This window comes from Miniopterus natalensis, chromosome 13 (genome assembly GCF_054644295.1).
Source record: "Miniopterus natalensis isolate mMinNat1 chromosome 13, mMinNat1.hap1, whole genome shotgun sequence".
NCBI classification, from domain to species: Eukaryota; Metazoa; Chordata; class Mammalia; order Chiroptera; family Miniopteridae; genus Miniopterus; species Miniopterus natalensis.
In genome coordinates, this window is record NC_142093.1 from 24,969,528 (window position 1) to 24,994,669 (window position 25,142).

Below are 25,142 nucleotides of genomic sequence, written 5' to 3' on the forward strand. Positions count from 1 at the left end.
AGTTACACAAAGTTTGGGGGATTAGTCTACCAAGATTGCCACTCGAAGAGCAGGTGGCACATAAATGCATTTGTTGGGCAGCAAGGATGAAAAATTGTTCATCATTAAGGGTGGGCTGGCCAGTTGATACAGACAAGAAGGGAATAGGGCAGGCTGAGTGACAAAAACCAGCCTCCGAATTTACCCAAATTGATAATGAGCTGCTGTTGTTCTTGAGCAGTCATGGAGAAACTCTCAGAGTCTGTCTTTCCCACAGCCTGGGTGTCCAAGCCACAGATATATGTGGTGGGCTTTGTGGAGAAATAAGTTCTTCTCAGGTGAGAACAGAATCCTTCCAGTTTAGAGAGTTCCCGGCTCCAGGAAATGGTGGCTTCTGCCCTGGAGCTTTCTCCTTAGGGAAGGGTGGGGGGGTGGGAAGTACTTGTAAGAGGCAATTAGGACACCGACACAGTCATCAGATCTCTTGGGACCTCTGGGGTGATGGATGGTATTGAACATGGGCTTTGGGATCAGACAGACCCAGTCACAGTCCAGGTCAGCCTAACTGGACGGGTGACTTCAGGCAAGTAGCTTAACCTCTCTGAGCTTTCCTTTCCTCTTCTACAACTGGATGGCTTTACTGCCTGATGGGATTGTGACGATTAAATGAGATCTTGCACATATAGCTCTTAGCGTACCATGAGCATTTAGTCTTGATAAATGTTTGTTGCTGTGGTTAATTGAACAGAATACCTCCAATTTCTGCCTAACTCTAAAATCCAATGATTCTTTGAACTGGGGAGGACAGTGTAGAGATTTACTTTGTGGAAAACTGAATAACCATTTAAAATCATTGAATCAAAAATGTTTTGAGCTGCACACTTGTGTTAGACATATGTAGGCAATGTGGAAAATGCCCTAACGGATGAGACAGGGTCCCTCCGTGAAAAAGCGCCAAGCTGACTCTCATGGAATATATGAGGTTTTTTTTTTTCTACCATGATTTGAACATTTTTATCCCCAAATTCTTTCTGTGAGGCCATTTTTCCATATCAGGGCATCTTACTCATAAGGCTTATTTCAAGTAATTTGCAGTATTATCAATATTTAAACTGTTGCTATTTGTGAAAGATTTCTTTTTTAAAACAATTCAGAATAAATTTGTTGTAATCTCCATAATACTTCTAAAGAATTCCAGTATGATTTCTGAAGGGGCAGAAAGGGGTGGAATGCAGGAATTGTATGTGAGTGTGGCCTTTCTCATGTTGGCTGTGGCCTGGGCCCCTCCTTTGCTGATTCAGCAGTTAGCATGGGGGATAATTAATTATTTTAAGGCTTCCCTAAATATTTTGAGGGGGTTGTTAAACTCTGGGTACACCCAAGAGAGTGTGCCATTGGTCACATGTGTTGAAGAGGCTGAAAACCGTGGTTGACCTATACCCTTGTTAGTCCCAGTGTAAGTAGGCCTGTGCTTTTACTTTCAATTTGACCTTTTTTTTTTTTTTTAATATATCTTTATTGATTTCAGAGAGAGGAAGGGAGAGGGAGAGAGAGAGAGAAACATCAATGATGAGAGAGTCATTGATGGGCTGCCTCCTGCATGCCCCCGACTGGGGATGGAGCCCACAACCGGGGCATGTGCCCTGACCGGGAATCGAACCCCGATCTCCTGGATCCCAGGTCGATGCTCAGCCGCTGAGCCACGCCCAGCTGGGCTTGAATACTTTTAGATGCCCATGTCTTGAAGTAGATGGAGTGAGTTTGCAGATGACTAAAAGAAGACAAGTTCTAGACCAGGATGCGGCCTCCTGGTCTGCTGGGTTGGGGATGGGTTAGGAGGGAAGGAAAGAGAAGGAAAGTGCTGGATAAAATTGATTCTAGTTGTTGACTTTGGGAAAACTGACTGGTTGCCGCTTTGAGACTAGAATAGGAAGATAAGGTCACAGAGAGGGAAGGGGCAAAAGAGGTGCGAGAGAAATGGAAGTGAGTGTGGAAAGGATTGATAAGGGAGGGCAGCAGGAGGGGTAGAGAAGAGAGGGGAGCACGGCAGGGAACAAACCTGCTCTTGACCTTGGAGCTGGAGTCTTAGCCACTCACTTCAGAGCAGCGTCTGCGCCCTGCCTTTTACACAGGGTCAAAGTTTTGGGCTCTGTTGGGCACAATAGAGAATTCTGTTTGGTTGCATTTAACTCACATTACATTTGCTGAGTGCCTCCTGAGTCTTGCATAGGGGAAGAGTGTGCTTTGCATAGAGTTTTGCATTCAAAGTAGGAGATTTTTTGCAGGGTGTGCTTTCCAAAGTTCAGGGCTCACTTAGAAAGTAATGGGATTGATTTCTTTATCTGGTTTATAGAAATCCATTTTTTCCATAATATGCAAAAATCTGAAGAAACCAATACTACTATTCCAAATTTTGAAGCTACCCATGAAAAACGGATGAGGCAAATCACTCGGTATAGATCAGACTTGGAGTCAGTCTAAAGCTGAATTATTTCTTGTCTTGGTTTTAAAATTTTCTTTCTTTTTAATAAACCCAACTAAAGTAAATATTTACATGATCTTCCACCCTATATGAAGAATGATCTTGGCTGGATTCCTTCTGAAGAGGGTGAGATGGGATGGATTGATAAATATTGCTGCTGATTTCCTGCCTCTGAGGCTCCTGGCAGAGTCCCTTGAAACACTGCTTTTCCTGCCCAGAAGGGAACTTGCTTTCTGGCAACTCCAGCCCAAGGGCAGTGACAGTGAAATGCCCGCCAGAGAGCCAGCTGGCCTGGGCCGCTGCTCCACTGTGTTTTTGTGCCTTCAGGAATGTGCGGATTTAGCAAGTGACAACACCGAGCGGGCCCTGTCCCCAGCGGAGCACCAGGCCCCCTCTCCCCTCGGTGCTGGCTCTTTCCCAAGCTTGAATGATTGCATTGGTTGAACCTTCATTATCCACAGGGGGAGGCAAGCAGGCGGCTGGAGGGAGAAAAATAGGCCTTTCTCATGGCCTCGACTCCAGCAGGTTTGAGCTTTTACACCAGTAGATCTTACGGAATTTTACTTTTTTGTCAGTTTTGAACTTTGTTCAAAAATCCCAGTGGTAATACAGTTTCTCTTTTGAAAAATAAATTCAGCTGACATCAGCTACCTTAGAGTTTTAGAATTGGAAAGAAACTCAGAGGTGATTCTAGTCGAGTCACTGAATGTTGGAGTGAGTGGCAGAGCAATGTCCAGCGTTCAGGTTATACCCAGTCCCCAGGTTAGTGCTGTGTTCCATGCAGCTGATCGCCTCTGATGTCATTAGGGTAATTTCAATAATTTATGTTGTATTAGATTTGAATGAAGTGACCTGTGTTCAAATTTGTGTTCTTTCCAAGCCTAGGTATACACCCAAGAGAAAGGATTACACAAAAAGCTTGTTCATGGCAGTATTATAATAGCCAAAAAATAGAAACAAATCAAATGTCCATCAACCAATGAACAAAATATGGGATATCCTCACGATGAAATATTAGTCACCCACAAGAAGGAATGAAGTACTGATTGATACGTGATACAACACAGTTGAGCTTTGAAAACATTATACTAATTGCAAGAAGCCAGACACAAAAAGCCATATGTTTTGGAGATTCTGTTTATATGAAATGTCCAGACTAGGCAAATTCAGAAAAATAAAGTAGATTAGTGATTTCCAGGGCTTGGGAGAGGGAGAAAACGGGGAATGACTGCTTATAGGTATAGGGTTTATTTGGGAGGTGATAAAGATGTTCTGGAATTAGATAGTTGTGATAGTTGCATGACTCTGTGAATGTACTAAATACCACTGAATTTTTTTTTTTAAAAAAGGGTGAATTTTATGTATGTGAATTGTATGTCAGTAAAGCTGTTATTTTAAAAAAAATCTTAGTTCTGCCTTTTAACTAGTTGGGTGACGTTAGGCAATGACTCTAAACCCAAGTAACCTCTGCGTTGAATGATGTACACCCCTCAGGGCCATTCTGATAAGTGAGACTGTGAGTTTGAAAATGTTTCTAAAGGTTTTGACTATCAGTTCAGTCTCCTTACTAATTATGGTATAGGTCCTTTCAGATTTTCTATTTGTTTATGATTGGGTCTTGGTAGATGTTATGTTTCTAGGAATGTATCCATTTATGCTGGGTTAATCAATTTGTTGGCATATAATTGTTCATGTAGTCTCTTATAATGATTTTTTAAAAAATTTCTCTAATATCAGTTGTAATGTCTTTTCTTTTCTTTATGATTTTATTTATGTATTTTCCCTCAGTCCAGCTAAAAGTTTGTCAATTTTTTGCAAAAATTCAACTCTTAGTTTTATTGATTTTTTTTTTCTATTTTCTATGGCCTATATCATTTATTTCTTCTCTAATCTTTATTCTTCCTGCTAACTTAGGGCTTAGTTTTGTTTATTTATTGTTTATTACTATTATTATTAGCTCTTTGAGCTGTAAAGCTAGGTTGTTTATTTTTGATTTTTTTAATGTAGGTATTTACCGCCATAAACTCCCTTCTTAGTACCACTTTTGCTGCATCCCATAAGTTTTGGTATGTTGTGTTTTAATTTTTGTTTGTCTCAAGATATTTTCTAATTTTGTTTTTTATTTCTTCTCTGACCCATTTTGTATTGTTTAATTTCTACATATTTGTGAATTTTCCAGTTTTCCTTCTGCTATTGACCTTCCTTTTTTTCTATTGTGATAGAAAAGATACCTGGTATGATTTCAATCTTAAATTTGTTCAGACTTGTTTTGTGGCCTAACCTGTGATCTGTCCTAGAGAATGTTCTGTGTGTGCGTGAGAAGAATGTGTGTTTTACATGGACTGTTCTGTGTATGTCGGGTAGGTCCACTTGATCTATAGTGCTGTTCTAGTCCTCTGTTTCCTTATTGATCTTCTGTCTGCATGTACTATCCATTATTGAAAGTGGGGTATTGAAATCTGCTCTTACTGTGTTCCTGTCTATTTCTCCATTTAGTTTTTTTATGTTTGCTTTATACATTTGGGTGCACTGGTGTTGAGTTTATGTATTACTTGTAATCATTATATCCTTCTGGTGAGTTGACTCTTTTATCATTACATAATGTCCTTCTTTGTCTCTTGTGACAGCTTTTGACTTAAAGTTATTTTGTCTGATATTAGTATGGCTACCCCTGCTCTCTTTTGATTTTCTTTTGCATAGAATACCTTTTTTCATCCTTTCACTTTCAGCCTATGCATGTCCTTAAATCTAAAACGAGTCTCTTGTCACAGCATATGGTTAGATCTTATATTTTTAAATCCATTCAGCCATCTAAAAGTGTTACAGTTTTTAAGCATTTCTTGAACTCAGTTAATCTGTAAATCTGGGTACTTTTAAATCCAAGTATTTCTCAGAACTGAAGACCTCTAGTAACTTGAATTTTTCCCCTCTTTTTATATTCTTATTTCCTTTTTCTCCTTTAACAGAGACAACACATCTGACTCATTGACAAGATCAAATCTGATTTCAAAGATGTGCTCTACGAACCCAGGCAACTGGGTCACATTTGATGACGACCCTGCATTTCAGTCTTCTCCAAAGTCAAAGAATTTCCCTCTGGAGAATCAAGGCATCTGTAGGCCAAACGGACTTACGCTGAACCTTTCTGGTCCTAAGGAATTTCCCAGTGGGTCTTCCTCCACCAGTAGTACCCCTCTCCCCTCTCCCATCATAGACTTTTACTTCAGTCCAGGACCTCCAAGTAACTCTCCTCTTTCTACACCTACCAAAGACTTCCCAGGAATTCCTGGCATCCCCAAATCAGGGACTCATGTGCTTTATCCTATTCCAGAATTATCTTCAAACAGTCCACTCGCAGCACCTGAAGCAGATTCTTCCTTATTGCCTCCTAAGCCAACCTGCCTATCCCATGCTTCCTTACCCAGTGACCACCCATGTACACCTCCAGCTCCCAAAGTGGGTCTTCCAGATGAAGGTAGTCCTCCACAGGCTGAAAGCCTGGGGTTCCAAAGTGATGCTCTCCAGTTTCAGTATTTTCGGGAGGACTGTGCCTTTTCAAGTCCATTTTGGAAAGAAGAAGGTAGTGCTTCCCAGTTCGCCTTCGATCCCCTGGGAAGCAGAAAGGGGTTCCCATCAAGAGACAAAGAAATGCCAATTGATCAAAAAAGCTTAAATCAGTGTTCACTCAACTACATCTGTAAGAAGCTTGAACACCTCCAATCAGCTGAGAACCAAGACTCATTTGGAAGCCTGTCTATGCAATGTCTGTATGCTGAAGACACAGCCTCTTCCTTTGTCCCCCACACGCTCTTCAGGAGTCAGCCCAAATCTGGATGGTCTTTCATGCTGAGAATCCCTGAGAAGAAGAACATGATGTCTTCTCGTCAGTGGGGACCAATTTTTTTAAAAGTCTTACCTGGAGGAATTTTGCAAATGTATTATGAGAAGGGGTTAGAAAAACCATTTAAAGAGTTACAGCTTGATCCACAATGCAGGCTTTCTGAACCCAAACTTGAGAACTTCAGTGTGGCAGGAAAAATCCATACTGTGAAGATTGAACACGTGTCTTACACTGAAAAAAGAAAATACCATTCTAAGACAGAAGTGGTTCATGAGCCAGACATAGAACAGATGCTAAAGTTGGGGTCCACAGAGTACCATGACTTCCTCGACTTTCTGACTACCGTGGAGGAGGAGCTGATGAAGCTGCCGGCTGTTTCAAAACCTAAAAAGAATTATGAGGAACAAGAAATTTCCCTTGAAATTGTGGACAACTTTTGGGGCAAAATCACTAAAGAAGAAGGAAAATTGGTTGAAAGTGCCGTGATAACTCAAATCTGTTGCCTCTGTTTTGTGAATGGGAACTCGGAATGCTTCTTAACATTGAATGATCTTGAGCTGCAGAAGCGAAATGAACACTATTTTGAAACAGACCCAGAAAAGAAGGGGATTGATATTCTCGAATATCATTTTCACAAGTGTGTGAAAGCACAAGAATTTGAGCGATCAAGAATCATTAAGTTTGTACCTCTGGATGCCTGCCGGTTTGAGCTGATGCGTTTCAAGACTTTATATAATGGGGAAGATCTTCCCTTTTCCCTGAAGTCTGTAGTGGTTGTCCAGGGGGCGTATGTGGAGCTTCAGGCCTTTGTCAACATGGCCCCGTTGCTTCAGAGATCATCCCATGCCAGTTCCCTGAGGTCCTGTGATAACATAATGATACACTTTCCCGTTCCATCGCAGTGGATCAAGGCTCTCTGGACCATGAACCTCCAGAGGCAGAAGTCCCTGAAAGCCAAAATGAACCGTCCGGCATGTCTGGGGAGTTTGCATGAACCTGAATCTGAACCTGTCATACAGGTCACTGTGGGGTCAGCAAAATACGAGAGTGCCTACCGGGCCGTGGTGTGGAAGATAGACCGGCTTCCTGATAAACATTCAAGTAAATATTCGACACCCCAAGTTGATTTTCATGTAAAATAGCTTCGATGTGTTCACCCTCCTTGGACTGAAAGCAGGCGGAGACAGCTGGTAGCTTCAGTTAGCTGAGGACATGCTTATACATTGCTGGGGGGGAGATGGAACATTTAGTTAAACAGCTGGCTTACTTCATCCTTTTGTGCCTCTTATCTACCAGATAAGTTTAACTTAATTTTTTTTTTTAAACATAAATATCATCCTAGGCTAGGATTTAATTGTAGATGGTGGCACTGAGGGAAAATTTGTAGTTGACTTCTTGACATTAGATTCACAGATTAACCTTTAAAGATCTGTCATCCATGAGTTACCTGAACATTTTCATTTTCTTAGCCAGTACCTCTCCTTCCTTAGGTTTTGCTCTGTCCCTTTCACTGGGAAGGCGAGAGATGGGTGAGGAAATTCAGAAGAGGTGCTCCCAAGACAATGACAGATTGCCCGTGGGCCTGGGGGAAAGGGAGTGGATGGGAGGAGGTCGGGGCCTCTGGCTTTGGGGCTAGGTGGGCAGTGGTGCCATTAGCTGAGATAGCCTGGGATCCTGTCGTCACTCTTCCTTTTAAAATCTGTCTGTTTCCCAGTCCTGGCTGCCTTATTAGAACTTTGAAAGCATCATACTCGTCTTTAGGCCCCATCCCAACCATGACTCTCTGGCAGGTGGAGGCCCAGGTAAGGGTGCTGATAAAGGCTCTCCCAGGCGACCAAGGTTGGGAACCACTAAGCTAGGACCTCTTTTGGGGAACCCATTATGGTCCTGTAGGCAGAGATCTTCCCCCGCTGCGCTGCGTATTCCTGTGTCCCTAGAGCTCTGTTATTACCCTCATACCTGTATTTACTAGCAGTTGAGCTCACTAAGAACAACTGCAAGAGTGGGTGTTCCCAGAAAGGTGGCTGACTTGATCTTGGCCTTCGGGAATTCTTTTTGCAGACTTTCATAGCACCAGGCCCACACAGAACATGATTTTACGAGCATTCCAGTGATAATTTACTGAACAAATCCTTTAGGATCAAAGATGCTTTGTTCAGACCAGGTCTTTGTACCAGGAGGAGGCCCAGGGAAAAGGCAAGTGAACTATGTCAGGTGGAGTCTGGGGGGGCAGGGCGTGGCTCTGAGGCAGGTGGGATCCTGTGGTCCTGTCTTGTGGCTTCTCTGTTGTGGGGGAGGGAATGGAAAGAGTGAGAGGGTGCCTGGCAACTTGCCTCTGGAGAGAAGCATAGAAGCAGTGAGGTTGGGTGGAGAGGACATCTTTGTTTTAGGCTGTGCCTCCCAAACTTTTGTGTGGGCATGAATCACCTTGTTAAAATGTAGATTGTGATTCAACATGTAGGGCCCAATAACTGCGTTTCCCGCATGTTCTCAGGTGATACCAGTGCTACTGGCCCACAGACCACATGTAGAATAACAGGGCCTTAGAATGCATCTCTATTTTTCTATATGATTTTTAAATCAGTTGGGTGTTTAGAGAACAGCAGATTTTTTAATTTTTATTTATTTTTAAAATATATCTTTATTGATTTCAGAGAGAGGAAAGGAGAGTGAGAGAGAGAGAAACATCAATGATGAGAGAGTCACTGATGGGCTGCCTCCTGCATGCCCCCGACTGGGGATCGAGCCTGCAACCCGGGCATGTGCCCTGACTGGGAATCAAACCCAATCACCTGGATCCTAGGTTGACGCTCAACCGCTGAGCCACGCCCTTCTGGGCAACAGCAGATTTTTTTAAAAGTCTTTGAAACATTACCCATTCCAAGCTAATTTCTGAAAAACCACTGTTAGAAAAAATATTTAAAAATAGAAAATGAAAGAGAATATAAGAACTAGTCTAATAGGTGCTAATTAGAAAAGAGTTTATGCCTTTCCTCCTGTGGAATTTCGAGACCAGGATTGACTTCTTTTTCACTGACATGGGATTTCAGGGGAGGTAGGGTGGGCTGCTGGGTCCTTAAATGTCTCTTCTACTAGCATGTCAGTGCCTCCTATTCGTTAAACAGTGGGCAGGCTTTTCATTTTACAACAGAAGTTGGTCATGGGCAGGTAGCTCAGATAGTTCATTCAGACTAAGGTGTGAATGACAGCAAAGGAACAGAGGAGTCTTTCCTGAGGACAGGCTTCGGTGGGGGGTGGGAAGGAGAAGGGGGGAGAGAAAGGAAGAAGAGGAAAAGAAGAGAGCTAATGAATAAGGACATTGGGGAGCCAAAGGAGGGACAGATGGTGGCATAGAATTAGAAGGGGAAATGGGAGTGGTGGAGTGTCAATTAACAGATATATCTCTCTCTGCCTTCCCAGTTTTACCACTTGTTAAGACAATTTGCCGTTACTTTTTCTCTTGGCTCTGTCACCAGCACGTTGCTTTCTCCCCTGCTTATGTCATTCTCCTTCCATTCATACCCTTCAGTTCTGTTTCAGATGTGAAATATTTTTGTTCAAGAGGGACCAGATGACCTAAGTAGATGTGATTTGCATTCTCTGTCCTGAGAAAGTTATGGTGAGAGAATAACAATTAGCAAAGCTCAAGATTGCCCCCTGCTGGTCAGTACTGAGATTAAATAACATGGTTTCCCCCTTTTATTCATTTATTTGTAAATTCGTCAAATATCCAATGAGCCCCACACGTGCCAGACATTGTCCTACGAAGCAACATGATACCTCTCCTCGTGGAGATCAAAGTCTAAAGGGGAATTATGTTATTAAACATTGTAGAGTATTTAGAGTTTTTAAGAGCCAAGGAAAATATGCCAGAAAGCTTAAAGGAACAGGACTCTCCTTTACCGTCTACCAGTTTTTTAGAAAAGCAAGTAGAAAGGTTTTGTTTCTAACATTTTTTGTAGTTCTAGGTCTACAACTTGCATAATTTTGGTTGTAGAAGATTCCCAAAAAATTATGTTTTCCTTTAAAATGTGAATGCAGTGGTACCTTGGTTTTCGAATGTCTCGGTTTGCGAACGCCGTAGACCCGGACGTAAGGCTTCGGGTTCGAACGGGCCTCGGAAGTGGACCCGGAGGCCGAGCTGCGGGCTGCGGCCCCTCGGTTCGCCAGCGTTTCAGAGCTCGGACGGCCTCCGGAACGGAGCACATTCGCAAACCGAGGCACCGCTGTGTCAAATTAGATAACCTCCAATATAATTTTCAGCTCTAAAAATGTAGAATTCACATCACTTCATTAGCAAAATTATAGTAATTAAATAATAACATTGGATTTATAATCGAATAGTACTTTGTAATCATACATCCCCCACTTCTATCTTCACCACTGTGGCAGACCGCGGCCCTAGGGCTCTAGGTCTGCCCACTGCTTTGTTGAACCCTCACAGCAGTCCTGTCGGGTTTATGTTGTTATTATCATCATCATCATCACCCCCATTTTCAGATGGGGACACTGAGGCTCAGAGAGAGCAAGTAACTTGCCTAGGATTACACAGCTATTAAGTAGCCGAGCTGGGACTGGACCCTGGGCAATCTGGGTCCAGTGTTTGTGTTCTTAACCGCTGTGTGTCATAAAGGACATGAGAGTTCCCAAATTAAGTTTAAATGAACTTCCTGCATCCTCACTGCAGGCAAAAGACTAGAAACGGTAATGGACTGTGGACTGTCCCCTGGGTGTGTGTGAATAAAGTTATCGCCTGCCTGCAGGGATCTGGGTAGCTTAGAGCACCTCAGAGGCCACTGTGGTCCTACCCTGGTGTAAGCGGTGGAGATGGCTAATGAGCCTCTGTTGGTTAATTGATCGATGACTTCTCAAGGCCTTTTACAGCCTTAGAATTCTATTAGTCTCTCTACAAGAAACAGATTGTAAGGAATGAAAGGTAATTTATCTTTTAAGAATTAAGTGAGATCCTTTAAACTCTTATTTTTGTGCCTAAAGCTATGTTCCGATGGAAACGTTCTTTCTGAAGCAATATCAGCGCTACAATTTAATCTGGCTTTGAAATTACTGTCACCTCATACATGTATTTAAGTAGAGCTAGCTGCATCGGGTATGTAGATGCTGGGGACAATGCAATAGAATCGTGGAGCATTTAAGGAGTTACTGCAGTGATTACAATGAAAATATTTTTTAGTCCATTATAACACACACACGTGCACACGTACGTTACATGACCACACTTAAGGTTTTTGCATTTATCTGATATCCCTAAGTCTGGCACAGAGCCTGGCCTGGCATAGAGTAAATGCTCAATAAATGACACAGTGAACTAAGTTAAAACAAATAGTAGATTGAAACATTGAAAGCCAACATGCCCATCTCTACATTTGTACATCTGTTTTCATCAAAGCTTTAAGAAAGGTGAATGGAAATTAATGTACTAAAATATAATCTGTTCTATCAAAAGAGGAATTCTTGGCCTAGGATATTTTCTGAAATGTAGTAAAATTTCAATAAGTTTAACTTTAAAAATTAAGATTTTGTTTGTAATGTGGCCTAATTGAGGCTGAAGTTTACCTTTGCATTAACTATCAATTAAAGAGTAGTAAAAAGTGAATAAATTAAGAATTATTGTAAAAGCTTATTCAGTCTACTTGAAAGTTGTTGTTTTTTAACAGATCCTATGCTTTGTAGCCAAATAATGATACTTAATAAACTATTACCAATCTTTTAATTAAAGAAACTTAGCATACTTCTAACTGAAAACATTTTTAGGGGCTAATATATGCATGTATATAGTAACGAAGTTATATTTATTTTAAAGTTAGAACTTAAAAATCACAGATTTCCCCCTAGTTAGTGCAGAATTGTGAATTCTGATGGTATTTTGCTCAAATGGAACTCACTGCCAGAGTGCTAATGGGATTGCTTATTAAAGAGAGGAATGAGTGCCTCTTACATTCAAGAGAAATGTTCAATGGCCATTGAAATGCTTTGACAGTTTGATTTTTTCTTCAAGGTCCTGATCATCCCCATTGTTTGTCATACAAACTAGAACTTGGATCAGACCAAGAAATTCCCTCTGATTGGTATCCATTTGCTACTGTTCAGTTTGGAGTGCTCGACACCTGTGCCTCAAGGACAGAGGTCAGGTCTCTGGGGGTGGAGAGTGACGTCCAGCCACAGAAGCACATTCATCAGCGAGCTTGCTACAACATCCAGGTGTGTCCCAGACCCCCTTTGGCTCACATCAGGGCTTCTAGAGCTGTGGTCAGATTAGTTTTAAATATTTGCTTTGCCCTCTTACGTGACCATTTATGTGTATGAGAAAGAGAGAGAGAGAGAGAGTGTGTGTGTGTGTGTGTGTGTGTGTGTGTGTGTGTGTGTTTGACCTAGAAAAGAGCTCAACCATAGAAACTTGATGGTTACCAGTGAGCCTAGTTTGTCCCCCGCAGCTCTAGAAAATGTTAGGAGCCTGAGCACACAGTGCCACATACTTAATCAGCTTTCAATGGAAAATAGGGCATTAAAAGTGAATTCACATTTCAGAAGCATATTTATAATAAAAATTATGTTAGAATAGCATTTCACAATATGTGTTCTGTGGAACATGGGTCCAAGAAAAAAATAAGTTTGGGAATGCTGTACACTAAATTAGTGAAAAACGAAGGCTCTGAGAAGTCCTGCAATAAAGAAACTTGTTAGCTATAACCCAGTTTTCCCCAACTTATTGATTATGGAATCTGGCCTGTATGGGCATGTGCATGTGCATGTAAACCATTTATCAGTATCTTCTGGAATAGTATTCTGTGAAGCACCCCTTGGGAAATGCTGAGTTACTCTAGTACAACAATTTTGAATGTTCACCATCAGTGCTTCTGCATCCTTCGGCCAGATGAATTAGAGTGACATGCATTTGCTTCTAAACTGGCTATGCTTCCCATCTTCAAAGTTAGCAGGTACAGAGATAACCTCTGCCCTATATTTCCCATAGTATCTTGAAATGGTGCCGTGTTACTGATTCTGTTTACAAATGTATTATTTGATTGGAAAATACTTCCAAAGTAAAAAAATGTAAACAGCAAATAACAAGCAGGTGGTTCCGTTTAGAATTTATGTATTTTTCGTTTTGTTTTGCACATGAGTAGCATTTTATACTTTTTAATATAATTTTGAAATCTTTGTTGCTGGAATCTCAGCTATGATTAATGCCATTCTGAATTTCTACTCATAAACACCAACTGGTGGTTTGATAATACAGTAATATGTCAGTATTTTTCTTTATTTTGGACCATCTGTTTAGAAGTGCACATGTTTGGATCCAGTCATTTTTTTCCCTCCCTGTTGATTAAATTGATGATGGGGGCTGTTGTCCTGTGCAACCCCTTGGGAACCTGAGCACTTTTCCCCTCAGCAGCTGGGAATTGCCTTGGCTGAAGAAGGCTCCAGGTCCCACCCTCTTCCTGGGGCAGCTTTCATCCAGTGACTTGTGGGCCCTTTGCCTCAGCTTGGGGCCATCCTAGCCTCAGATCTCCCTGGGCATCAGCTGAAACCTTTATTGTGACCTCGTTGCAGCCCAGCTTCTCCCTCTTCTTGTTCTGCTTCCCTCCCCTCCCCTCCCCTCCCCTCCCCTCCCCTCCCCTCCCCTCCCCTCCCCTCCCCTCCCCTCCCCTCCCCTCCCCTCCCCTCCCCTCCCCTCCCCTCCCCTCCCCTCCCCTCCCCTCCCCTCCCCTCCCCTCCCCTCCCCTCCCCAACGGGTGTTGACCCCAGTAGCACTCCCCAGTAGACTTTTTGCACATCACTCTCCATCTCAGAGTTTGCATCCTGGGGAACCTCACCTGTAACACTGGGTAGATAAGTATTATATGTGACTGAAATGTGGGTCAGGTGCACACAGAGACTTCATCTGTACCTAGTTTCCTATTCACAGGATGTGCCAGTTTCACATAGTTTTAGAGGACAGATCAAAATTATGTAACAAAGTGTGTAGTTTAATAGCATTTACCAGTTGATCTGCACTTGGTGGCAGTCGGTTTCAAAATATTACCTTGCATTTAATAAATATTTATCGAGCAATTTCAAAGTGCCAGGTGCTGCTTTAGGTGCTGGGGACAGAAGAGTGAATGAGAGACATCCCTGTCCTCAGGCAGCTTACCTTTTACTGGGGGAACAAAAAATAATTAGTAAACAAATAATATATTTTCAAACAGTGACAGATTCTAAGAAGAGAAAAAATGGGGTAATAGGATTGAGAGTGATGGGGGGGCTTCCTTATCAAGAGTGGCCCCGGGGGGCCTCCATGGGGAGGTAACACCTGAGGTGAGATGAAAAAGATGCAGGGCTGGCAGGCGGTTTGGCCCAGCTGGTTTACTAGTGTAGACTCGTTTTATTAGTTCATTAGAGAGAAGATTTGGGGTGTGCTGTAAATCTCAGGTGGGCCAAAGCCTGGATCTATGACACGGGGGTATAGTTGATCGCATGCCTAGCCAGATGTCTGTCTTATCAATATATGTGTTCTGTATACATTTTATAAAAACTGTGTTTCACTTAGAAGAGAGCAAGAGTTTTATTTCTTTTTAAGATTTGACCCCAGAGGGAAGGACTGGGGGGAGGGGAGAGGCGAGTGCTCCCCTGTGGAACTAGCATGAGACGGTGGAAGGGCCGCGTCTGTGTCCGGGGGTGCTGTGGCCTCGTGTGAATGGGACTTAGTGGGTGCTAGTGCTGTGTCGCATTTGTTAATGCTGCCCATGTTTTGCTTTTGCATAACAGGTTGAAATAGAAAAGAAGTGGATTAAAATCGATGGAGAAGACCCAGATAAAGCTGGTGACTGCGTAACTCAGTAGGAGTAGCAAGAGTTAATGATGACGACCTCCTTTCCAAATATGCAATTTATAGAAACCACACACAGTTGTGCTCCTGTAGAGTGGAAATGACTCCTGAGTAGAGGGCTTAGGACAGGTCCAGGGGCCGTGTTTAGAGAAGTGTAGACCTGAAACCGAACACTCTGTGTTTTCTGCTTTTGATATGTTTGTGCCGCAGGGGTTTGATCTAAAGTGTGTCTGTAATTTGCGTGATGTTTCTGCCTCCTACTGAAACTCAAAGGCGCTGTTATTCAGCGTGTGACCCAACAGCCCGTTTGGCCAAAGGGTTTTTGATTTTTGATGACTCGGTGGCTGATTGTTTTTTGCTATGGATTGCCCAGGTGCCATATTTATTATCCTCCAGTCCCCATTTCTTCTTGCTGTGTTAGCACCGGTCCTGGAGGGTGAAATGATCAAAGGGAACAGAAACCACGTCACTTCATCTTCCCGCTTGCCCACCCCTGAGACGTGGCGGGTGCGGAGCGATGCTGAGAGCGCAGGCTACATTGGAGAGGTGGACGTATCTGTGCTTTTCACTCGTTTACCTTCCTGGCCTCTTACCACACTGCAGGTCATCATCGGCTGTATTTGGTCCCTGTCTTTCCCCCACAGATTGTTTTCAAAATGTATCTGTATTCTGGCGTGTGTTGCAGAGAAGCTGTTTCTGTTGATATACATATTTTAGTACAAGTCACTAAGACCTATTGCCTTTTGCTTGGAGAAATTTCTTTTAAAATGGAATCCCAGTATTTGACACTAGTTAAAATATTTATGTACATTAAAGATGAATTTTTGAACTTCATGAATATTCTTTCCCAAAAGTATAGACTCTAAGAATGTACTTCGATAAAGTATTATTTGTGATTAACAGAAGTCTCTCTTGAGTAGAAGTCTAATTCAAGATAATTTTATGCTAGTTCTACTGGATTCAGAATATTTTTCTTTGTAAGGTGAGTGAATTGAAAGAGTGGATTATTTCCCCTAGATTTTTTGGCATTTCTGTTCTTCAGTAAGCTAAATGTTTGGTTTCTAATGAAAAGCCAATAGCATTAGCAGTATAATTCTGTTTATAATTTCCCTTCAATATTTACCACAAAAGGTCAAATTTAAAAATTCATGAAACCTATATTCTAGGTATTTTTTAGTCTGAAGAACAAAAATCCTCCATTTGGTATTAACATACCTTCAATTTATGTTGAATCTACAATATGATTAGGAAGTATTTTTCTTTATCTACTAGATTTGTTTTAAGTCAAAACTGATATAATGATGCCCTTCCAAACAACATGTATTTGTCGGCCCAGAGTTTACGTCTTACGTTTTATTTAATATCGTGTTACATTCATTGTAATCTGCTCCAGAGCCAGATTAAAACGAACACGTGTCCTGGTTTGTATCAATCAGCAGATTGTATTGCTTTTCCTTCCTTTGCTGACACAGCGAGGCGTGCCGGAGTTGACTGCTGAAATGAAGTGTTACTGCTCTTTTTAGCTCCACGTGGTGCATTGCTCAGAATATCTATGCTCGAGGCTCGCTGTTGATCTGCAGAAGGGCAAATCTGTGTGTGCCATTAAAAAACCCGGCGCCTTTCCCCAGGCCTGGCGGCTTCAGCCCCGAGGCGGCTGGAGGGAATGCCGCTCCGGACCGGACCCGGGTCGGCTGGCTTAATCCCTGCCGTTCCTCCCAAGCCCCACTGCTGGCATCCTGGCCGCGAGCGCCTCGGAGCCTGGTTCAGCTGGACTTCACGGATGTTCACACCTCCGAATAATGGCAGCCAAGGGCCCCGCGAGTGGCCGCGCTTGCTGCCCAGGCTGCCCGGTGTGTGTGACTGCCCCCCGCCGGGTCACTTATTCCCCGGCCCCCCGCCTTCGGGAGCGTCCCGGCTCAGTGTTGGAAGCCCAGCAGCAAAGCGCTGACGGACGCCCGAGCTGAGTTTCTGCGGCGGAGCGGAGGTTGATAGCATTAACGGCGGGGTGCTGTGGCGTAATTGTTAATTTGCACATCTATTAGGATCCTTAAATATTCATTACTTAGCGTTAAATTAACATTCTGTGGAGGGAGGAGAGGCTTTTTCATACAATTCTTCTGACCTCAGAAATGGCAGAAGGTCGGATGTGACCACTGTGCTGTAAGTGAAAAATCAGGTAGGGTCCATTTAGACTTACAAATTAAAAAGTAGAATCTCCTTTGCCGGGAAGTAAATGAGGATCTTAAAGACAGCAACTACGATAACAAAAGCCCTACTTCTAAGGTTGGGAAGGATGGAAGAGCGTGAAGGAGGAACTACTCCTTTCTAGCATTTTAACTTAGGTAATTTAGATCAACCCCTTCTCAGTTTGACTGTTTAGGGGTCAGTCGTTTGATGGACATACATCAGGCTTCCAAGGACTTGGCCCGTTTCGGACTAGCTGTCCTGCTCTGATTGTTCAGGTCTGGTTGCCTTCCCAGTCAAAGGATCACTATTAACTGTGTAAATGAATTCATGGCTTGATCAATTGTACAGATCAGAATCTAAGGACATTTTCTCTTTCTATGGGAAGACAAATAGTTTATTCATTTAAGAAGGTAGGAAAAAATGTACTTTTCAGCATATAGATAAAGGTTGGATTTGTTTTTTTACCTGATTTATATATTAGACAGTTTTAGGGTTTAGTTTCCTTCATTCTGAAGCTGTGCTTAGGATACAGCCCTTTTCTTATAAATTCAGTTAGAAAGCCTTCCTTAGTAATGATTAAGTATTATGTCTTACTTAAAATATTACTTTATGTCATAGCAACACAAGTGTAAAGCAGGTTGAGACTTAATAATCCTGTAACAAAGTATTTGGTAGATTGCATATTGGTTTTTCAAAATTAAAGATGTATTTCAAATGATTCTTGCTGTGCGATGGACTTATATCTTCTTTTGCAAGGTCTGGGGCTATTTTTTTTTAAAGGTGTGAAATCAATTTCAATAACCTTAAACAATTGACTCTCTGTCAGGCGAATGTATACTGCTTTACTATCAAGGAGCCAGTGAACACGGCATCTTGGCACATCCTGGAAACATAACAGCACCATCTATAATTTGTGGTGACTTTTAAAAGAGGATACTTTCCTAAAGAAATCATTACTTTCCTAAAGAAATAATGTGAGTATATGCCTAAGGCTTTACTTAACCCATTAACTAACGGGAGAACTGTTAAGATGTTGCAACTGGTTCCAGGGAGAATTCAAAGAGCAGACAGATATGTAGGAAATAAGGAATTCTGAAATGAATTTACAAATAGATGTAAAAATGAGTCTATCCACAGGGAGTAATTAATAATCAATTTTCCCTCCTGCCCCACAATCAATTTGCATTTGTATGGACTCACATTATGGGTATTGTCAGTTTTCTAAAACTTAACAGAGTTGTATAATAATGCAAAGGCAATGAAAGGTGTTGATAACCTGGACAAATGAGCCAGATGGGACACCTACTATTCAAAGTGTTTCACAGTTTTTCCTGACAACAGGACAAACTTTGTCCACAGGATAATTCTAAAGAATTTTCAAACTTTGGCAACTAGTAGTATAGATATTATGTGCATTGAAAACAATTTTTTAAAGTTTAGAAAACTATTTTTATATAATTGTACAGAATATATTTCATATAAGGTGTATGTTGAGGGAAGAGGCCATAAAAGATGAAGAGAAATCAGCTTCATGTAAACCAACCTAACAACCTCTCCACCCAACCCTTTTTAGGAGAAAGCTGCTGTCAGGGGAGAGGGTGAATAATTTTTTTCCTACCCTTCTGAGTTCTAATCAGATTGATGTGAGACAGATTAACAGGAGAAAACAACCAAGTTTATTGCATATGTACATACGGGGTTCCGAAAGACTATGGGACCCAAGGACTATTTGGGCAGTTGGGGTAAAGAACAGGGAGGTCCTGGTTTGGACTGCAAAGGGGGTGAAAGCAGTTCACGGGGAGATGAAAGCAAGTGTTTGCTGAGGCATCTTTAACAAGGGGCCAAATGGATCACACGGGCCTTGCTGGGTTCCTCCCTGTCCACCCCACTTCGGTCGTATCAAACCGAGTTATCTGTGATGATAGCGCCCTTCTTGGAGCAGGTCCTCTATTTAAATTATTTTAGGCAAGGGGAAGGTGAAAGGTTATTCCTGAGTCTTTTGTTTCTTAAAAATAATCAGCTTAAAAGAATCAATATCCCCCCAAAAAGGCATGTTTGGGGTTGGCAAACTCTGCTCCACTCACTGCCATGTGTTGAAATTTACCTTTTATCTACATATTAAAGTTAAATTTCAAAACTGCATCAGGAAATAAAACTTCATAGAGGCCAGATCCTTAAGCACTGTTTAGCTACTACTGGAATTAACAGGGCTTGGCTCTAATTCCTAAAAAACAACAAAGGATTAAGTGCCCTAAAACTGATCATATTTGTAACAAATTTCCTCAGGTTCTCATTCATCAATTCCTGTTTTGTCTCAGCTTCATCCCCTTTGTGTACACACAATGATTGCGCTGGATTTTGCTGTCTCTCCCAGCCTCTCCCCGCTCTCCGGAGCTACTCAATGTCAAGGATGTTTTATGCCCTTACCCAGGGTCTTAAAGTACAGGGCTGGTGTATTGGCTTGAACCTTATGCAATAGCCAATATTTAACAATTCTTGATAACAATTTAGTGTTTTGTTTTTGTTTATCCTCACCAGAGAATATTTTTTTCCATTGTTTTTTTAGAGTGGAACGGGGAGAGAGAAACAGCGATGTGAGAGAGACACATTGATCGGTTGCCTCCTGCACAAGTCCCAACCAGGGCCCGGAATCAAACCTGCAACCCTTCAGTCCACAGGCCGACGCTCTAACCACTGAGCCAAACCTGCTAGGGCCTTGATGGCAATTTCATGGGGTGCAATGTAGTTACCTGCATATTTTCCCAGTGTATATGAAACAAAAGATTTTTCTTGTTACAATTGCATTTTAAAGTTCCTACTTGGAACTGGCATCTAAATATGAATTTGACTGTAAATTATTATTATTTTAAATGTATCTTTATTGATTTTAGAGGAAGGGAAGGGGGCGAGAGAGAGAGACATCAATGATGAGAGAGTCATTGATCGGCTGCCTCCTGCAGGCTCCCTACTGGGGATCGAGCCTGCAACCTGGGCATGTGCCCTGACCAGGAATCAAACCGAGATCTCCTGGATCATAGGTCGATGCTCAACCACTGAACCACGCTGGCTGGGCGACTGTAAATTAATTTTTAAAGCAAGGCAGAATTGCCGCAGGTCAGAAAGCAAATAGTTGAGTTACAAAAAATAACAGATAAAAGTTGCAGGTAACATTATGCCTTTAAAGTCATGTTTCATCTGTAAGGGAAAGGAAAACAGATTACACTAGTTGCCCCATTAAAAAAAATTGTTGTGATAATGTTGGTTAGTAACATTATATAAATTTCAGGGGTATGACTTTATAATACAACATCTGTCTACTGTATTGCGTGCTCACCACCCAAAGTCTGTTTTAAAAGATTGAATGAAGTTCATTTCTAGGAGCTTTCCTGGTGAAAAATTGCAGATCACCGTTGGACTTCCAGGATTGAAACTTTCCCCTCATTCCCCTCCTGGAACTGCTCCGGAACAGCCTTCCAAACCCCGGGTGGGAGGATGGCTTACTTAAAGAACACGATTGTGTTGTGGGCATTTTCCTGCAAAGCCTGTTGTACGTCCCAGAATTGCTGTGAGTTGCGGCAGGCGCTGTGCGGCAGACCCCGGGAGCAGAAGAGGGCGCTCGCAGGCAAGCTGCTGCTGCTCGGCGTTAGAAACAATTTGAATTTGGTGGTGCTTGTATTATGATTAATACAAGATCTTGGGGGCATTTTGTAAAGCATTTCAAAGCACTGTGAGCCTAGTGGAGTATAATTAAAATTAATACACTAGACAAACATTTAAAAGTATTCTTAATGCTTTGTCTAAAAATGCTGTTGAATACAACTTTACACATCCCAAAGATTTAAATACCATGCTTATCTCTAAACATTTCTAAGTCCTAGCTAGGAACAGAAAAATAGTGCCTTTCTTCTCAACGGATTTCACACTTTTTCTAATGAGAGTTAATCAACTTTAAATCTGCTCACTGTAAGAGATTCCTAAATTATTATAATGAATCCATCCCGTTTGACTTCTGAACTTCAGTTGCATGTGTCAAGGTCAACGTGGTCTCTAAAAAGCTTCAGCCTTTTAGGCTTGTACGTTCAGATTCTTAGGTAAGGACAAACAAATGTACGCTTTCAGGAGAATATTCCACGCCACCTTGACTCAGGAACGAGCCTTCTCACCCTGTTTAGTCCTCAGAAATCAGTAATGGGCATCGTCTTTTCAAGATGGGCGCTATCTTCCTCTCAGAAATCTTCCCAGGTGGGTGTGGTCCTCTCTTGTAAAGCCTGTTAGAACAATATGCTTCCCAAAATCTTACAGCGTGGGCGCGTCCATGCCTGTGGCTAACCACGTGAGGCGCTCCCGAGGGTGTGTTCCACGCCCTGAGGAACAGAGCTTGCTGAAGACATTGGCTGCCTTAAGTGGTCAGCTCGAAGCACCTCAAAATGCTATGTAACCACTGTTCCAAAGGATTATCTTGCTGGTTCTAATGTTTATTTAGTGCCTACTATGTGCCTGCATTTTTCTAGGCGCTAAGGATGAGCAATCACGAAACAGCCCATTCCTGTGCTCGTGGAGGATATGCGCTAGCGGAGGACGTCGGACAGCAGACAGATAGCAAGTTGCAGTCATTGTAACGCAGGGGGCAAAAAGCATCGGTGGGAAGAGAGGGCTGTTTTAGACAGGCTGTTAGGGAAGTCCTCTGAGGAGATGGCATTTAGCCGAGACCTGAAAGAAGTGAGGAAATAAGCCACCAAGGACACACACAGAGGGAACTGCTGTTGCAAAGGCGCTGAGTCGGAGCGTGCTTGGCCTGCTGGAGGAGCAGCAAGGCAGGCAGGCGGCTACCGGGCGGCCCTGAACAAGGAGGATGGTTGGGGACGGAGAGGTGGTGGGTAGGCGAGGGGAGCAGGTCACGCGGTTTCTGGAGGCTGGTAAGGGCTTTAGATCTTATTCCGAGCGAGACGGGAGGCCCTGGACCGTGCGGGGTGAAGGAGTGATACGGACTGAGTTACACGTTAAGGTGACCCTGTGGCCGTGGAAGGGTGGCAGTGCCGGCCCCGAGGGAGCAGACGGCAGGCCGCTGCGATCACCCAGGGGAGCGGCGAGGGTCCCTGGGAAGGGCAGTGAGGGAGACGAAAGGGGGCTGGCCTCAGACCCACTGGCAGCACAGCGCTAACAGGTGTGCTGGGGGACTGGGTGCGATCCCGGCGTGAGGCAAAGAAGGGGACCAAAACTGACTCCAAGGGGTTTGGCCTGAACAGCTGGAAAACGGAGCCGTCCTTCATGGGGAAAAGGAGGGCTGTTGTAGGAGCAGGGTTGGGGGGGATCCGAAGCTCAGCTTGGGATGTGTTAACGTGAAGACACCTGTTAGACGCCCAAGTGGAGGCAGCAGGTGGCAGCGGGTGCGTGAGGGGAAAGGGCTGGGCTGGAGGGGAAACGCCTGGGGACCTAAGTACTGGAGGTGGCGAGGCTGGACCAGCTCAGCTCACCGGAGTTAACGTAAGGAGCAGAAGTGCTCTGGGAACGAAGCCTTTGCACCCGAAGGTCAGAGGCCGGAGGAGGAGGGGTCCGCGGAGGGGACTGAAGGTGCGGGCGCCCGAGGGAGCGCAGTCAGCTGCCTCAGGGGTCGCTGGTAGGACAAGGGAGCACTGAGAAGCGACTTGCTCGGCCACGTGGGCATCGTCCGTGACCCTGACAGACCACTCAAGTGGGTGTGGAGGCTGCGAGCAGGTGGCGTTTTCGAGGAGCTTTATTGTGAAAACGAGCATTGGGACAGTAGCTGATGAGGAGGCGATCTTTTTAAACCCCCCTCCCCTGCTTCAGATCAAAGTCTCCGTCTTGCTCATCACTAGTGTCTGTCCTTCATTTCTAAAAATAAATATTGATGTCCACTCCTGCTGAACATTTCCTTCCCTTCCTCACGGTCAGTGCTTATAGAAATCGGGACCTTGTCACTCTTCAGTCCCCCGTCACCTGAATATTGTGGTGTTTCTATCATAGGTGCTTTGGATGTGCCAGCTTGTAGCTCTTCAGCGTTTTCATTAACTGTAAATTCAGTCTTTGCTTCAACCACCTCTTGTTTTGCTTTTAAATTTTTCTTGGTTGACCGGTCAACGTCATTTCATGTTGGTAGGGAGATCTCACTTTAGATTTTGTTATGGCATTTAGAATAATTATGAATTAGTTGCTGGTTCCATAGTCTTGCAAACACCTGCCAATTCCTCCAAGTTTCTGCAGAATAAAAAGAAAACCACAAATATTTATTGAATAGTTTTTATATTTACCTAACACTTTATATTTACCTAACAGCACTTTGGTTCTTTGTTACAGTTTGGTGTAGTAACATGTATTTAAATAGCTGTCCAGTAACTAACAAGTGAATTTTAATAAAATAAAAATATATGCAAAAGGTACAATTTAAGCAACTGCTAATGTAATGTTTTATTTTTTATTCTTTCTTTAGTTTTAAAACAATGATTAAAATAGAAGACTAAAGATCAATTTTAAAGATATTATTATTCAAATACAATAAATATTTCATGTATAAAGTAACCAAACTTACCAAGCAAGAAATTACATCTTGCCCTTCACATTCTATTTCGCTTTTTTTAAAATTTAAAGACACAAATAGCAACTACAAATGGTCACACAGAATGACAGAGTTGAAGTAACTCAGGTTCTATTTCTATATCTTTACAATCATGATTTTGAATCCATGGTTTAAACCCAGGAATGTGTAGTAGCAAAGGAGATGGGGACAAGAACTGCACCCGAAGCAAGTTGGAACGATTCGGGACCATTAGGTCTTCCCCGAATGAACACGTGTATCTGAATCCACATGTGTCCTGGTTCAGCTGTATAACTGGGAGTTATCCAAATCAACCTCTCCATAGACAATGTTTATTAAATGCTGAGAAATTAAAATGTGCTGGTTTGAAGCTTACATGGGCATTATTAAATCTCAACAGTAATTCAGCAATTATTTAGAACACTATGCTAATAAAAAAGTTTGGGGGGTGGCATTTTATTTCGCACATTGCTTAGAACTGCCAGCACATGGTGATTATAGTATTTCAATTCTGTACAGACAATGCATGCCGTTATTACATGCACCCGAGGCTGACGGTCCCTCCCCACCCTTGCGTACCGCTGGATGGTGGCTGCCTCTGTATGCTGGCACCAATCCAGCAGTGAAAGGAAAACTGATGATGCGCAAGATACACAGAGAGAAAATACGAGGGCTGTTCCTCCGAGTGGATGAGGGGATGGGATTGGAGGTGCTAGCAGAGGGGCTGATTTAGATAAGGGCATGGGAAGTTCACTCGCTGTAATAGGTGGGAAGGCAGAGTTTATGGGTACAGATGCAGGCAGGCCTATATATCCAAGGTGCTCATTCCTAGTTTCTTTTCCAGAAATGGAATTGGATTCAGAGATTTTTCACCCTCTCACAGTGGGTGGGTGTCCGTGGACTCCCTTTAAGGACCTTTTGTAACTGACTTTAATTTTCTTTTTATTGATTTTTTTTAGAGAGAGGAAAGAGAAAAAGAGAGAGCGGAGAGAGAGAGAAACATAGATCATCTGACTCCTGTACACAACCCAACCAGGGATTGAACATGCAACCTGGGTATGTGCCCTGACTAGGAACGGCATCTGCCACCTTTTGGTGCACAGGACGACGCTCTCACCAACTGAGCCACACTGGCCAGCCCTAATTTTATTGTCTTGAATACTTTGGTCGCATCTTTCAATTTATGTGTTACCAGTACTAATGCTTGACTGAATATCAACTATGCAGACCCGAACAAAGACACTCTTATGATTTGGGGGCTGAGGTTATTAAT

At 42.8% G+C, this 25,142-nt stretch overlaps 1 protein-coding gene across 1 annotated transcript in view; it reads left to right on the plus strand.

Moving 5' to 3' along the window:
- The window catches only part of STON1 (stonin 1), a 40,929-nt gene extending 22,894 nt beyond the window's left edge, over window positions 1–18,035 (plus strand). Inside the window, exons 2-4 of the mRNA XM_087823541.1 lie at window positions 5,428–7,403; window positions 12,319–12,521; window positions 15,069–18,035. Of these exons, the coding sequence (XP_087679667.1) occupies window positions 5,428–7,403; window positions 12,319–12,521; window positions 15,069–15,143 (2,254 nt within the window). The 3' untranslated portion in view covers window positions 15,144–18,035. The remainder of the gene's footprint in view (window positions 1–5,427; window positions 7,404–12,318; window positions 12,522–15,068) is intronic.
- Window positions 18,036–25,142: the final 7,107 nt, after the last annotated feature.